Source organism: Cyprinus carpio, chromosome A11, assembly GCF_018340385.1.
Source record: "Cyprinus carpio isolate SPL01 chromosome A11, ASM1834038v1, whole genome shotgun sequence".
In the NCBI taxonomy this organism is placed as follows: Eukaryota; Metazoa; Chordata; class Actinopteri; order Cypriniformes; family Cyprinidae; genus Cyprinus; species Cyprinus carpio.
Window position 1 is genome coordinate 18,271,396 of NC_056582.1, and position 15,820 is coordinate 18,287,215.

At 40.2% G+C, this 15,820-nt stretch overlaps 1 protein-coding gene across 1 annotated transcript; it reads left to right on the forward strand.

The window, feature by feature from the left end:
- Nucleotides 1–399: 399 nt before the first annotated feature.
- On the forward strand, nt 400–15,318 carry nkpd1 (NTPase, KAP family P-loop domain containing 1). Its single transcript, XM_042766615.1, has 4 exons — nt 400–998; nt 11,109–11,243; nt 11,351–13,161; nt 13,713–15,318. Coding segments are annotated over exons 1-4 (2,196 nt in total). The 5' UTR covers nt 400–997; the 3' UTR covers nt 13,962–15,318.
- The last annotated feature ends 502 nt before the right edge of the window (nt 15,319–15,820 follow it).

Genomic DNA, 15,820 nt, shown 5'->3' on the forward strand with positions numbered 1-15,820 from the left:
TGTCTTTGCTCTCGCTCAGATATTGCGTGTGCACGCTCAAACTTTGTCCTTGCATTATTGCAGACAAGAAGAGCTTTTTATTTATTTCAGGTAGGCTTATCACCAAATGGAAGCAAGCTGATTATAGTCAGCCTTCTCTAGCTATTTATTTTATTACTTAATACTTATTTGAGTTAGGTGCCTATTGTAAATATGCATTTATTAAATTGTTTTATTTTATTTAGTGCATTTGTATTTTGTTGTTTTTGTAAAAAGTTCTACAATAAAAGACTATCAACCAGGCCCGGTTTAATATTGTCCCTTCCATTGCTATATTTATCACTATGTCAATCACTGCTATTTCGAGAGTGAATTCCGCATAAGTATGCGGATGTCATACCCGAAACTTTGCAAAGTGTGTGTGGCAGAGGAACAAAAGCTATACATACTGAATGGATTATAGCCTAGAAAGCTGACAACGCTCCTTAAAAAGCTGTCACTCTTTGTTCATCGCGATTTCACAAAATGAATCTCTCTACATTGCCCGATCAATCTATTATTTAGCTTACATCTTGTATACACTCCATATGTTATAATGAGAGGTTTCAATTGTATAACTCAGCACGGAACGAAAAAGTGTGCGTTGCAGCCTTTGGGTATGAGAAAAAAACAGCATGTACTGTCAGGAGGATGATGAAAATGGAGAGCCTTTAAGTCCGTGAAAGTTAAATGCACACGGGCATTTACAAGCTACAAAAACGAAGGAAAGCTAAGGAAAGATGGGAAAACACCAACGAACCCCGCCCCTTGGTAATACCGGTATTACCGGTGTTGTCACACGTCGATTAACCTGTGGGAAGATTTCTTTACCGTCACAACCCTGATATTCAAAGTGCAATTTTTCTTTTTGGAATTTTCAGTGTGAATAAACTATTTGCACTAGTTATAATACAAAACGTCACAGAACAGCGCATAAGTACGTGATTTGGGACGCACCTAGGGAAACAGGAACTGAACAAGTAAGTGAACTCATAAACAAACAGAAACACAAAACAGGGGAACGCAGACTGGGATCATGACAGCCACAGTGATCCATTTTATTTATTTATTTTATATATATATATATATATATATATATATATATATATATATATATATATATATAGTTAATAAGTAAACTTGCATTACTGAATCACTAATAAATGTAGCAATAAATACACACATATCAGTTATACATTTAGATTGCAGATATCCATTACACACAGTGTCAAATTTAAGGTCTTGCTCAAAGTTCATCCACAATTGGTCCAAAGATAAGTCCTTCTCAGTTTATGTTTACACACACCAGCAAACACTCTCTTCTCTCTCGGCTCTACTGCATCTGGTAAAGCAAAAGCATTTTTCTTCTGTCTACATGAAATATCTCTGAAAATGGAGAATGGATAATACTGTACTAGCAATTTTGATGTAAACTGTGCCTGGAGGATTGCTTGCTAACTCTGCTTGGAGAAGGTGAGATGTTATATTCCTCACTACCATATTTTTCATAGTGAGGAATCCAAAGAGCTTTGCTTGGTGGCTTCATTTCAAAAGTGCAACAACTGTTAAAAGAGGTATATTTTATGTACATTCCAATTTGATATGTTGCTGTCAGCATGCATTGGTATGCACATTTGCAAAAAAAAAAATTTTTTTTTTTTTGGTATGCTTTCCATTTTTTGGTAACCGCATACTAAATTGACAATGCATGCCTATAGCTGAATTAGATGAAGAGATACATTGGTTCATAGTATTTGTTTCAGAAATTCAGCTAATAAAGGGAGGAAGAAATTAGTGCTCTCTTTCAGTTGGTCACTCTCGCCGTCACGTCAAATGACCGACGAATTGAGATCTCGCTTAGAGAGACCAATCTACTTCGAGTGTAAACTAAATGAGCCAATGCACATTGGCATATGATTAATACATCCAGCTGCTGCTGATCACAGCGTGAGTATAAGTAGGCAGCAGGTGCACGACATCTTCAGCTTTTCATTTCGGAGCCGAGCGATCACATCGTTCTGCTCCTGACTACTCTACTGAGAGAAGAAGACTATACGAGTTCATTGCGCTCTTTGAGAGCTCTTCGTGTTGGTGGTATGGCGCTTCAGCGGCGGTGGTTTTCCCTTGCTGAGTGGGTTGCACACATCAGGCTGCACTACCCCCTGTTTGTGTTGCAGGCGGCCATCTCCCCTGTGCGCTTCAGCATGCTAAAAGAGCTTTCAAGGGTGCGTCTTTTTAAAGATGACGTTGCATGGCAAACTGGATGTTGTGTCTTTGTAAAGACAATGTGGGTCTTGCTATAGACAATGTATCACCCGGTCATTTCTGGATGCAGTTTTTACCTGGGCACTGGGTCATGGTCACGATCACTGCCTCACGTGTCTGGGCATTAAACATGCTGAGGTGGCATTTGTGGATGAGTCATGATCAACATCCCGTAATGAGAACATCTCGTAGTCGCAAGCCAAGCTCTGTTTCCTCAAAGGGGCAGAGCTCTGTTGCCTCTGCCTCGATCTTGCTCTCGTCATGGCAGCAGTCGGGCGGGGGCTACTTCAGGCAGTAGCACGGGCAGTCTGAGGGTAATCCTCGGGGGACCATCGCTCCTCTTGCACTCGGCAACCAGTTGAGCTGCCAACAGAACATGCTGGGCCCTCTACAAGGAGCACACCAGCAGTATCCTTTGGAGCTCCCCCCGATGGCCAGATGTCGATTGCTGCATTGGAGAGTGAGCCGGGGGTTTCTGGAGAAGGAGATTTGGCTGTGCTGCTGTCCTTCAGGACTGTAGCAATGCCTGAATCAGATCCAGAAATAACGGCTATGCTTTCCCAGGCCGCCGAGAGGGTAGGGCTCGAGTGGAAATCTCCACCACGTCCTGAGCCCTCAAGGCTGGACGATAGGTTTCTCGAGGTGGCTCGCACTGGTTCTCAGCACCCCGTCTCAGTGCCTTTCTTCCTGGAGGTGCATGAGGAGCTCACCAGGTCATGGACGGCACCTTTTACTGCCGGAAACCGATCTGCTGGTTCCTCCTCCCTCACCACCCTCGATGATGGTGCAGCTAGGGGGTATATGGGGGTCCCCCCGGTGGAGCGGTCAGTTGCGATGCAGTTGTGTCCCAGTACTGCCTCCACCCAGCAGGGCAAACCATGCCTCCCCTCCCGGGTCTGTAGGTACTCATCTGGCCAGCGTTGCTTATACGGTCTGTGGGTCACTGTGCGGTCTCTGGGCCATGTGATGTCCACTATGGTGGTCCACGAGTGCCAAAACTGGCTGTGTTTGTTTGATATGAGGGACGCCGACAAAGTTCGGTTCCTTAATGCCCCCTTGTCCCAGACCAGCCTCATCAGTGACGTGGTCGAGAGCCTGGCCCAGCAGCTCTCAGCTGCACAGAAGCAGACTGAGGCACACACCCTGCCCCGGCGGGCAGCTGCTGCCTCCACCTGTCTGCTGGCCACAGCACCACAGCGTGCTCATCGCCGAGGGTGGCCCCCTGTGTTTGTCCCCACTCCCGCGCCACATCTGCAGCAGCCTCCAGCAAGCAGTCCACCCCACCTGTCCGGGCCCCCATAGAACCTTGTGGTGAGCAGAAGAAGAGGCCCCAGAACGGGCGACCCAGAGTGGGAGGAAGCTGCTCTTGGGGGATGGTGAAGGCAAAGAGGAGGGTCAGGTGGAGAATCTGTAAAATCTAGATGAGAGAGCGGTTTTCTCTGTCCCTGGGTCCCAGGAAGGTATGGAGAGTCGCGGACGGACCAACACCGGACCACGCTCCTCCTTCGCCAGCAGGCAGCAGCGGGCAGTTCGAGAGCGTCAACGAAGGCCCTACTCACGCACCCTCTGCTAACTTGTCGAACCAGGTAAATATCGCACACTCAGAACCCCTCTTTGGGCCGCTCACAAGCCTCCCAAGTTGGGTCCCTGCAGGTACCAGGTACTGCAGTGGTTCCGTTGCGGACCATCAGCCATGGCTAAGCGATTCAGTTTGCCTAGCATACCCCCAAGTACAGTGGCATCCGCTTCACAACAGTGAAGGCAGTCGATGCTCCTGTCTTATGGGCAGAGATCGCAGCTGGTCCCTCCAGCCGATCTGAAAATGGGACGTTACAGCCCCTACTTCATTGTACCCAAGAAAGGTGGTGGGTTATGACCAATCTTGGACCTGTGTGTCTTGAACCGGGCCCTTCATCGGTTACTGTTCAAAATGTTGACGCAGGAACACATTATTTGGTGCATCCGTCCCCGAGATTGGTTTGCAGCGGTCAACCTGAAGGATGTTCATGTGTCATCCCTTCCGCACCACAGACCGTTACTGCGGTTCGCGTCCGAAGGACGAACATATCAGTAGGAAGTCCTGCCCTCTGGCTGTCCCTGTCACCCCATGTCTTCACGTAAGTTGCGGAGGCACCCCTTGTTCCCATGAGAGAATTCTCAACTACCTCGATGACTGGCTTATACTAGTTCAGGATTAGTTGTGTGTACACAGGGACCTGGTGCTCTGGCACATAAGCCAGTTGGGCCTTTGGGTCAACTGGTAAAAGTACAAACTCTCCCCAATGCAGAGGATCTCTTTTCTTGGTATGGAGCTGGACTTGGTCGAACAGACAGCACGCCTTATGCAGGAGTGTGCTATGTCAGTGTTGAACTGCTTGAATACATTCAAGAGCAGGATGGCAGTCCCACTGAAGCAGTTACAGAGGCTCCTGGGGCATATGACAGCTGCGGTGGCAGTCACGTTGCTGGGGGTGCTTCATATGAGACCATTTCAGCACTAGCTCCATGGCCGAGTCCCAAGGTGGGTGTGGCAATGCAGCACTCACCGGGTCCAAGTTACACTGGCCTGCCGCCAAACCTTTACCCCGTGGACCAGATGGTCCAGCTGATTTAGAGACATTTCAGAGCCACTCAGGTAGACCTGTTTGCCTCTCCAGAAGTCTCTCACTGCCAATTATTCTGCTCTCTGACCGAGGAAACACTCTGCATAGTGCACTAGCACATAGCTTGCTGCGGGGCCTTCGCAAACATGCATTTCCCCCAGTGAGCCTTCTTGCACAGACCCTGTGCAAGGTCAGGGAGGAAGAGGAGTGGGTCCTGTTAGTGCCCCTCCTTGGCTGATTCCTCTGAGGAAGGATCTACTGACTCAGAGACGGGGCACCCTATGGCACCTGCATCCAGACCTCTGGAAACTTCATGTCTGGTCCCTGGATGGGGCGTGCAGGTTCTAGGTGACCTACCCCAAGAGGTAGTTGACACCATCACTTCAGCAAGAGCACCGTCTATGAGACACACTTATGCTTGGAAGTGGAACCAGTTCGTTGAGTGGTGATCTTCTCACCGAGAAGACCCCTGAAGATGCCTGATCAAAGTCGTGCTGTCCTCCTTTCAGCAGGGGTTCAAGCTCCCTCCACCCTCAAAGCTATGTCACTGTGATCGCTGCTAACCACGACCCCATAGAAGGGAAGTCACTGGGGAAGCATGACCTGATCATCAGGTTCCTTAGGGGGGCGAGAAGGCTAAATCCTCCACGGCCCCCCTCTATACTCTCTTGGGACCTGACTCTTGTGCTCACAGCACTACAGCAGGGCTCAGCTGAGCCTTTGCAGACAGTCGAGCTGAAGTTTCTATCAATGAAAACTCTGCTCCCGATTGCGCTGGCCTCCATCAAGATGGTAGGGGACCTGAACGCATTTCGGTCGATGATTCGTGTCTAGAGTTCAGGCCGACTGACTCCCAGGTAATCCTGAGGCCCCAGCCCGGCTATGTTCCCAAGGTTCCCACTACTCCCTTCAGGTGTCAGGTGGTGAGCCTGTAAGCGCTGCCTTAGCTTTGCTGTCCCGTTCGAGCATTAAGATGCTACGTAGACCAGACACAAAGCTTCAGGACCTCAAATCAGCTCTTTGTCTGTTTGGAGGCCGGCAGATGGGGAATGCTGTCTCTAAGCAGAGAATGGGTTCCGTATGTAGAGACCTAAGTGGATCCCATATGTGTAAGTCCATGGAATAGCCTCAAAGCCTGTGTTTCCCCAGCAGACTTCTGCCATTTCCAAGAGGGTTCATTCACCTTCAATTTTCCATATACACCTAAACGGATGTACATATGTGTATGAACCTCCTTTGGGAAGGATGGGGCCTCCACAGAATCCCTGTTCCAAGTGGAACGGGTACATTTTCCCAGTGTTATCCAGTCTTACTGAGTGGGTAGTGTCATAGCAGCAGTAGCTGGTCTTCTTGTGGTAAGCCCTGGCCTGTAGGGGCGCAGGAGGCTTCCACAGGACACTGTAAGGGGCAGTATCTGTGGCCTTTTGGTAGGGATCCCAATTCGCCGGTCATCCGACGTGACGTTGAGAGTGACCGACTGAAAGAGAATGTCTCGGTTACGTATGGTAATCCTCATTCCCTGAAGGAGGGAAAGGAGACTTCACATCCCATCGCCACAGCTCCTGTACCACTGCTGAGCAGCCGGGTCACTGGCTCGGCTCCTCAGCGAAAACCTGAATATACGCTGCACCTGCTGCCTACTTATACTCACGCTGTGCTCAGCGACAGCTGGATGCAATAATCGCATGCCAATGTGCATTGGCTCGTTTAGTTTACACTCAAAATAGATTGGTCTCTCTAAGCAAGATCCCAATTCGTCAGTCATCCGACGTGACGTCTCCGTTCTCTCCTTCAGGGATGAGGGTTACCATATGTCCTTTTTTAGGAAGACTGGTAAATGTAACAATTCTGTGTTTTATAAATACAAGACCCATGGCAATCGAAAAGGGTATTGTATACAAAATACAAAAGGAACTGCAAATGCAAAACTCAAGTATTCTTGAGAATTCTTTTGTACAAGAAGTTCATGAACAAACAAAAAGCCATTAAAAATGGAAGAAAAAATTTGGAAAAATATTAAATGAATATTTAAGTGGCATAAAATAATGACAAAATGCTTCAGGTTCATCTTTACAGCGCTATATGAGCCTATTAAGCCTTTCCGGGGCCCTGGGCTAACGCAGCTTTGGGGGCCCCCCTTCCATAGCCTCAGTCCCACTACTGCAAATAGTAAAAGGATGGTAGATAGTATGTTTTCTACCTGGATATTGTGCTTACAATCAATAATCCCATCTTTGCATTCAACCAAACTGATTTGCAGAAATCAAAACATGAGTCCTGCTCGCTATGAAGCGGGAACGACTTGGCGACAGAGGATTCCGCTTGGTCTTAAAGTGTTCCTTGAGTGGCTAAATTCGTGATTCAAACAATGCTTTGGTAAAAAAAAAAATATATATAATAAATATATATATATTTATTTATTTATTTATTTATTATTTCTATGGTCTAGGTGCACTGTAAAAAAAAAAAAAAAACCAATTTCATTGAAATTAACTTTTTTACAGTATTTTTCTGTAATTTTAAATTATGTTTAAAACTATGTAACATTATGAACAATATATGTAAATTAACAACTTGACTGTTCTTTTAAGGATTGTATTATAAATGACAAATTACAGTAATTTTAATTTTTTAATATGGGAAAATTACCTTATTTATAAAGTATTTTTTTCTGTTTTCTTAAATTACATAAATTTATGTAAAATTACAAACAATATCTGTAAATGAACAACTTGACTGTTATTTTAGGTGCTATTTCATTAAAGACAAATTACAGTATTTTTTTTTTCTTTTTATACAGAAAAATTACTGTAATATTTTTACATTTTTTGTTAAAATTAACATCTCAACTGTTATTTTAAGTATTATTCCATTAATGACAAATTACAGTAATTAATTTTTTATACAAAAATACTGTATTATTTATACAGTATTTTTTCTGTTTTTGGTATTATGTACAAATTTATGTAAAATTGTAAAAAATATAATGTAGCTCATTATATTAAAGGTTATGTCCATACTAACAATTTAATGTTCTTTTTTGTAATTTTAAAGTGAATCTTATTATTTTTATATTTAGTTGTATTTTTACATTCAAAATTTTTTATAGAATAGAAATAGAATATATATATATAAAATATATATATAATATATATATATAAAAAATCAATATATATTATATATATATATTAGGGCCGGGACTTTAACGCGTTATTGAGATTAATTAATTACACAAAAAATACGCGTTAATTAAGATTAATTAATTACAGAAAAAAATTTCCCCGCATTTTTAATAACTTATTTGCTGCACCGCGGAATGTTTCTCACTGGATGCATTTCGGCGGACCGATTATACTGAAGCACCAACTAGCGTTCGCATATCACCGGCGCGCAGCATCGAGCCTCAAGTATCACCTCAAACGCAAAACATATAGCAGCTAGCGTGGACTTTACACTTTATGTTGAACTGTGTTTTTTTGTTGGTGCAACAGTTTATGTTGAACTCTTTATTGTTTTGGGCCAAGTTTATTGAGAGTTGGACTTAGTATGTTTATGGCCTCTGAAGCAACAGAGAGATGTTTTCTAATAGTCAGGGTTTCCAATGTTCTGAATGTATTGACAGTATTGTGTATTACTTAAAAACTCTTTACAGAAGGTTCCAGCACCTATAAGCTTCCTGAATTTCTGAAATGTACTATTTCTAAATTGTTTCTAAAATTGCTATTGCTACACTTCATGGCAAAAATTGCACTGGTCTGCTAGACTCTGGTTGAACAAAAATAAACTATTTTGTTAAGCTTATGTATTCAGTCATTATTCAATGGTATACAATAAATCCATTTGAAAAAAAAATTACTTCTCACTGTTCTCAGGTCAAATATTTATATGCGATTAAAATGCGATTAATTTCGATTAATTAATTACAAAGCCTCTAATTAATTAGATTAATTTTTTTATCGAGTCCCGGCCCTAATATATATATATAATAGAAAATCAGCCTTTAAATCCACAATCATGTAACCATGCAGTATTGCATTAAAACGTTTTATTTTTTATAAATAAAAAATCAACCAATAAAGAGTGTTTATAAAGTATACAGTCAATAAGAGAAACACAACAGACAGACATGTGTAATCACAAGAATGTATTGCAGAAATATCAAAAAGCAGTACCACAGTAGTCCAAATAATGACGCGTTGCAGTCGCAGTCCTCTTTGGCAGAATATAATAGTTTAGTGTGAGGAGCAGAGCATAATTGAAGTTGTTAAATGCTGCAAATACTATCCCGATCTACTCCGTAAAGGTCGTGTGTTTCTCATTCAAAACATGCATCACCAGAAATACGGCATGTTGCAATCTATGACGAAACCAGCAAGAGCCAATGAGCCAATGAGTCAATGTTTGATATCGCTGCTTCATTTTAATTTGTTACTATAGCTACAGAGGAAGGTATGGAGACATGGCAAGCAGAAAAAAAAATAGTAGGCTAAATCGTGTGCACGATTTACTATTTTGTTCCCTCGATTTATAAATTGTGCACACGATTTACTAATTCGTTTCCTGGATTTGCTAAATCGTGCACATAATTTATAAATTGAGAGAAGGAATTAGTAAATCATGCATACAATTTATAATTGAGAGAACGAATTAGTAAATTGTGTGCACGATTTTGCAAATCGAGGGAATGATTTAGTAAATCGAGGGAACGAAATAGTAATCATGTGCATGTTTTAGTACATCGAGGGAACGAATTGGTAAATCGTGCGCATGATTTCTTTTTCTTTTTCTTGCATGTCATGTGCAGGACTCCGTGGGAAGGAGATACATATCACTGAATGGTTTGAATTTGAATATGTTCCTCACACAAAGCATCACACGTATACCAAAAAATTAAATACTTTTATGATCATGTTATTTAATGCTTGTGCATGACAGCATATTAATAAATGTATGTGCCCCATGGTAAACCAAATAAATATTGCATGATAATGGTTAAATAATCTCTCTCTCTCTCTCTCTCTCTCTCTCTCTCTCTCTCTCTCTCTCTCTCTCTCTCTTCTCTTTATGTAAGGATTCTAAGATTATTTGTTCTGAGAATAATATATATATAATACAATAAAATTATAATTAATCGCAGTTTATTGACTGATTTACTGATTTGCTTAATTTTGAAATGTTATATTTAATTCTGTTGTGACTTGCCATTTCAAAGATTACATATACTACACGTCATTAAAAAATTCTGTGATCATTTAACCATTATCATGCAATATTATGTTTATCATGGGTCACATAATATGCTGTCAGATCACAAGCCTGACTTGGGCCACATAATCACTGGACTGATCTGGGCTACACTCCTCCCACCAGCAATTGGCACCTCATATTGTGTTATGTATACTTTAATTTTAAGTTTTTTGTTTGGCATCCATAGCTGCCAGTAAATCACAATATTTGTTACAAGGTTTTTTTTTTTTTTTTTTCTAATGTTTTTTTAATACAGTGTGGTTATACGACGTATGCCTGCAAATATGGGACGATTCTGTATATTATACGGATCTGCTGACAATCAATTTTGACTCGGGGGGCCCCCTAGTGTTCGGGGCCCTGGCCTACAGCCCATGTTGCCCATTAAGATAATGCGGCCCTGCCTTTAACTATTATTAAAGGGGGTGTGTTTTGATGAGGCGTTTTAGCCCGGTCTGGATCAGCCTTCTCTTTTAGATAGAACAAATCCTTTTGTGGGACACTTTGAGCTTTGTAACTCTGCAGATTGTATACATGCATAAACAGCTACATAACACATTAAAGAAAAGGAAAACAAGAAATCACATCATATGGCCCCTTAACATTTAATCCATTTTTCTTCCTTTGTATGAATGAAACAGGGACTTTGCCCTTTCAGAGAAACCCATGAAGAATTCTTCTGCACATTTATTACACTATATTTAGTCACTGGTCTTGACATTTATGCAACCTGCTTCACCCATGTGTCAACATCATCTTGTTGCTCATGATTGAAAACAAAAAGTTGAAGAGGTAGACTTCACCCTTAAAACAAATATTGGTCAAAACATAGGTTAGGCACATTTATGCCTTGTGGTAGTAATGGCATAAATTATTGTGTTTCAGTGGAGATAACATGAATGTGTAACGAAACCTCAAATTTAAAATTAAAGAAAAAAATCTATGACAAAATATGACAGCTATTTTCATTTCCAGTGACAGATATCCCTTCTGATAATGTGTATGCTTATGCATTATCAAAAACCCTCACAAAAGTCTCTTCTCCTTTGACGGTGGGTTTGTATTCAGAATGTCACAACAGGATCAACATGGTCCTCAAGAATATTGAGGGTAAGTGCATACTTTTTAAAAACAATTTTAAATGATCAACCCTCCCAGATGTCCTCCAAAAGTCCTGGAGATTTTGATGTTTCTTCCATTTTATCTCTTTTTTTCAGTTTATATGAATCATGAGGCCAAAATAAGAGAAGAGAAGTATACTAAGGAACCAAAGCCTCGCTCAATTACACCCTCTATTTCTGACATGCTCTCTCTGATCTTGCGGCTCCTCTTCTATCGGCCTGTTTGGACGGAGCAGAACCAGAAAATGAAGAACATTCGTTATATGTTTGTGAGGTTCAGTGCATGGCATTTTGCAGGCAGTGACCTTCTCTGGGCGGGTCTGGTAATGCAGTTGTCCAAGGCTCTTCAGAACAGCTTTGGTAAACTCCAGCTAGGCCTCTTCCGGATCGCCCAGCATGATGCAGAGAAAGATGCAGGGAAAAAGAAGATTGAGGATATTCCAAAGAACTGGAGGTCCAAAAAGTTGGGCTACATTCCCATTTGGGCACTAATACTTACAGGATTCATCGGTTCACTTGTTATTCTGGTTTCTATAATCATGTTTGGATTTCCTGATTTGAAGGAACACCTAGAAGGAGAAAAGGTTGAGGAGTCAAGTGGGTATGGTGCACTGGAAGGTTTCGCCATCGCTGTACTTGGTGTTCCTGCAGTCGGAGCTCTAAGATTTATATTATTGTTGTTAAAGAACCTCATCTTCAACCAGGACCTCAAAATTAGACAAGGGCTGGACAACAAGAAGGTAAGTCAGCAGCTGGGACTGATGCATGAAGTTCGGAAGGAGATGAGACTGCTCTGCTGCTTCATTTACTTCATGGAGATCTTTGAAAGGAGGAGAATCAAGGTGGTGTTGGAGATCACAAACTTGGACCGCTGCACACCAAAGAAAATTGTAGGCGTTTTGGATGCCATCAATATTCTCCTATCTGATGAAGAGAGTCCCTTCATTTCTGTGCTTGCTGTAGATCCGGAAGTCCTGGTTAGACAGGTCCAACAGGCAAAATACTGTCTAAGCAAAAGAAACTCTGCATTTGAATTTTTAGATCGTATAATAACATTGCCCTTTACTGTACCTCAACTATCTAATGCATCAAAGTCCATCATCTTTGAAAACATTGTGCGTGGTCAGTCTGAGATCCCTGAAGACATTCCTCTCCAGGAGACTGGAGTATCTACTTTAGGAGGTCCCAGGACATTGTTCTCGGTTGAAGAAGAGTGTTCGATAATATACAGTGAGACTGAAGAAGAGCAAGCCATTCCTTTGATAGCAAAAAAAGGAAACTTTGCAGAACTTAATCTAGAAGAAGTGGATAAGTTAACCGAGTCTGCATTTTCCTGCATCACCTCAAGAGATAAAAACAAACTTCAAACTTACATATCTGGAGACACAATGTCCATGAGACGAGTGATTAACTCCATTCGGGTAACTATTCTGATTATGGAGACCCGAAAATTAGAGCCTCCACCTCCAGAGAAAATTGCTGCATGGGTGGTTTTGGTGGACCGCTGGCCTTGCAGATTAAGTTGGATTCTTCAGTGTGTTGAAGATGACCAACAGAGTGATGAGATAGACAGATCATTCTGTGCTGCTGATAATACCAAGACACTATGGGAAGTGTTCAGTTACAATAGCCTGGAGCTCTGCATCGTTGGATATGCAGTGGAGAACTTTCTGGAACGAGACGGGGACCCTGAGCTGTTTGAGATTTTCCTCAGGAAAGACTTCAATTTCACTGTAGGGGAGTTGGAAATGTTTAAGCTTTGCACAGTGAACTTAAACTACTCCATCAAGAATGAGCTGGCCAGGGTCCGTGGGAGCCGCAGACTCAAGAGAGCAGGGAGAAATGCTTTCCTGTCCCTTTCATCAAGAACTGTAATGAACATGAAAATGGAAGATATTTGTCAAGAGGTTTGTCATCTTTTTTAAGATAAAAGTCAAAGCTGCAGTTAGCTTCTTATGTTCACCAAGGATGCATTTATTTGATCAAAAATACAGTAAAAGCAGTAATACTGGAAAATTGTATTACAATTTAAAATAACTGTTCTATTTTAATATATTTTAAAATGTCATTCCTGTGATGGCAGAACTGATTTTTCAGCAGCCATTACTCCAGTCTTATATTTCTTATTACTGTAAATGTTGAAAGCAGTTGTGCTGCTTAAAATTTTTGCAGAAACTATGATGCTTTTTTTCAGGATGAATAAAAGTTCAAAAGAGCAGCATTTATTTGAAATACAAATCTTTTGTAACATTATAAATGTCTTTACTGTCACCTTTGATACATTTCATGCATCCTTGCTGAATCAAAGTATTCATTTCATGAAAGTCATTAATAAAAATAAAAAAAATTACCAGCCCCAAATGTTTGAATACACAAAGTGCAGTATATATGATGGATATTTATTTTACGGTTTTATTTATATGTGCACTTTTAAAAATGTGCATTTCTCCCCTTTTAGATGTCAAAACTGAGTTTCCCAGAGAAATACCTCGAAATGGTAAGGGAAAATTTCATAGATGGCAGAACAATTCTCTTCAGTGACCCAAAAGACCTCAGGCAAGTCCTGCAAATGACTCTGGGTGAATGGATGACTTTTAAAATTCATTTCCTTGGGGTCATACCTCCTAGTCGGCCAACTCAGGCAAAAACTCTTCCAAACGACACAAACCCTGGAGTGGTCATATGCCCATCTGGCCATCGCCAGTAAGCAGTATAAACTGACCTTGAAGTTTGCATCACTGCATTTTTCCTCCTGTGCGTGCTTGCAATGAAATAAGAATGTTTCAGGAAACAATAACTATAAAAATATAATGCCCTTACGACAAAGAAAAAACAAGATTGTAAATGTACACGAGCGAATCAGACTACTCAACAAATGATGACATTTAAAAATAGAGATTTGTTATACAGAAAACTTTCAGTCTTCAAACAGATCAGATTTGTAACATGCATTATTTATAATGGGAAGAGAAGCTTTGTTTCTCTTAACTATTAAGAAGATTTTTCAATGGTTCTACATAAAACTGCAAATGTCATTTCTGCAATGAATTAAAATAATAAAGGAAATAAGGTAATACAATATGCATCCAAGTTCAAAATAACATAAATATTAGCTTGCTTGATTTTAATGTATTGATTCTACCCAATGACTGATATTACAAACCTTATAAGACTGTGCAACCATCTTTTCTAAAAACATGAAAAACTGTTTCAGCTAGTCTGCGCTTATTCCCTACACATTCACACCTGATACACAGCAGGTCCAATGATAACACTATTCATAAGGTTAAAACTGTCAGACCATAGATCTGATCTATGAAGGAAAATTAAACATAATCACACAAGATATTGCACTTTACAAAGCCAAATTTTGTGTCTGTAAATTATAAGGTTTCTCTACAATGAAACCGGTTACATAAACACTCTGCCCATCTGTCATTGGCCAAACAAACAGGCCTGCCTCAAACTCATTGGGCCTCGTCTTTTGTCAGAATTAAAAATACTAAGGGCATATAGCCTAAAAATAAACATCATGGTATATTTTGAAATATATCTCTGAGATCACTGTACAAGGTTTGTATAAAATGTTTATTGTCACCAAAGGTTGTCTCAAGTTTAAATATGTTACAAGAGTGCAATAAAGCATTACCACAAAACATAAAAAAAAAAAAAATCCACATAAACATTGTGTAACAGTCAAACATCCTTTTAATCTAATCTATGAAATCTCTACAGTATGCTATGTTACATGTGAACAATTATTCATGAAATTCCCATGGCAGCTCCGGAGTTTCCGGTTTCATTATATCACTTTTTCTATACAAAAACTTTGGCAGTGTTTAGAATCTGTACTTTGACACTTTAGTTTTACTTTCTATAAAACTTTAATATAGGACTGAATGACAGCGTGCAGATGTTTTTTTAATCGCACTGCCTGTCACTGAGTTTTACTTTATGCTCTGTGGAAATGGGGCTTCTGAGAAAGCGGAGAAAATATATATCTCTCATGCAGCTCAGCGAAGACCTCCCACAGATCTATGGTGGAACATAACACTAATGCAAAAGTTTGAATTATAAGTTATGAAAATATGGAAAAAATAAATAAATTAAAAAAAATAGCATGAAAATTGAAAATTTTGAGATATATAAATTTGGATATATATATAGATTGGATATATACTTTTGGATATATATATATATTGGATATATATATATACTGGATATATATATATATATATATATAATATATATATATATATATATATATATATATATATATATATTAAGCAACATGAAACAACTGAACAATGCTATTGAAACAATGAAATCAATGAAACATGAAACAATGGTATTTTTCATATTGTCTAAAATATATAATATAATATATATAATATATATGGCTAAATATATATTATGCTAATTTGTATGAATGAATCCTAGAAACATACATTCTAAAACTGCTTGAAAATTATACCTAAAAGCATCTATAACAAGAGGTGATTCTGAAACTGCATGCAGTTATTATGGTTTCCTTTATTGAATCTTGTCCTCAAGTACAGTCAAGAA

Bases quoted from the DNA above. Each gene is read 5' to 3' on its own strand.
- nkpd1 (XM_042766615.1), top strand. The intron at 11,244-11,350 runs GTAAGTGCATAC...TCTTTTTTTCAG, and splicing joins GGTCCTCAAGAATATTGAGG to TTTATATGAATCATGAGGCC. The intron at 13,162-13,712 runs GTTTGTCATCTT...CTCCCCTTTTAG, and splicing joins TGGAAGATATTTGTCAAGAG to ATGTCAAAACTGAGTTTCCC.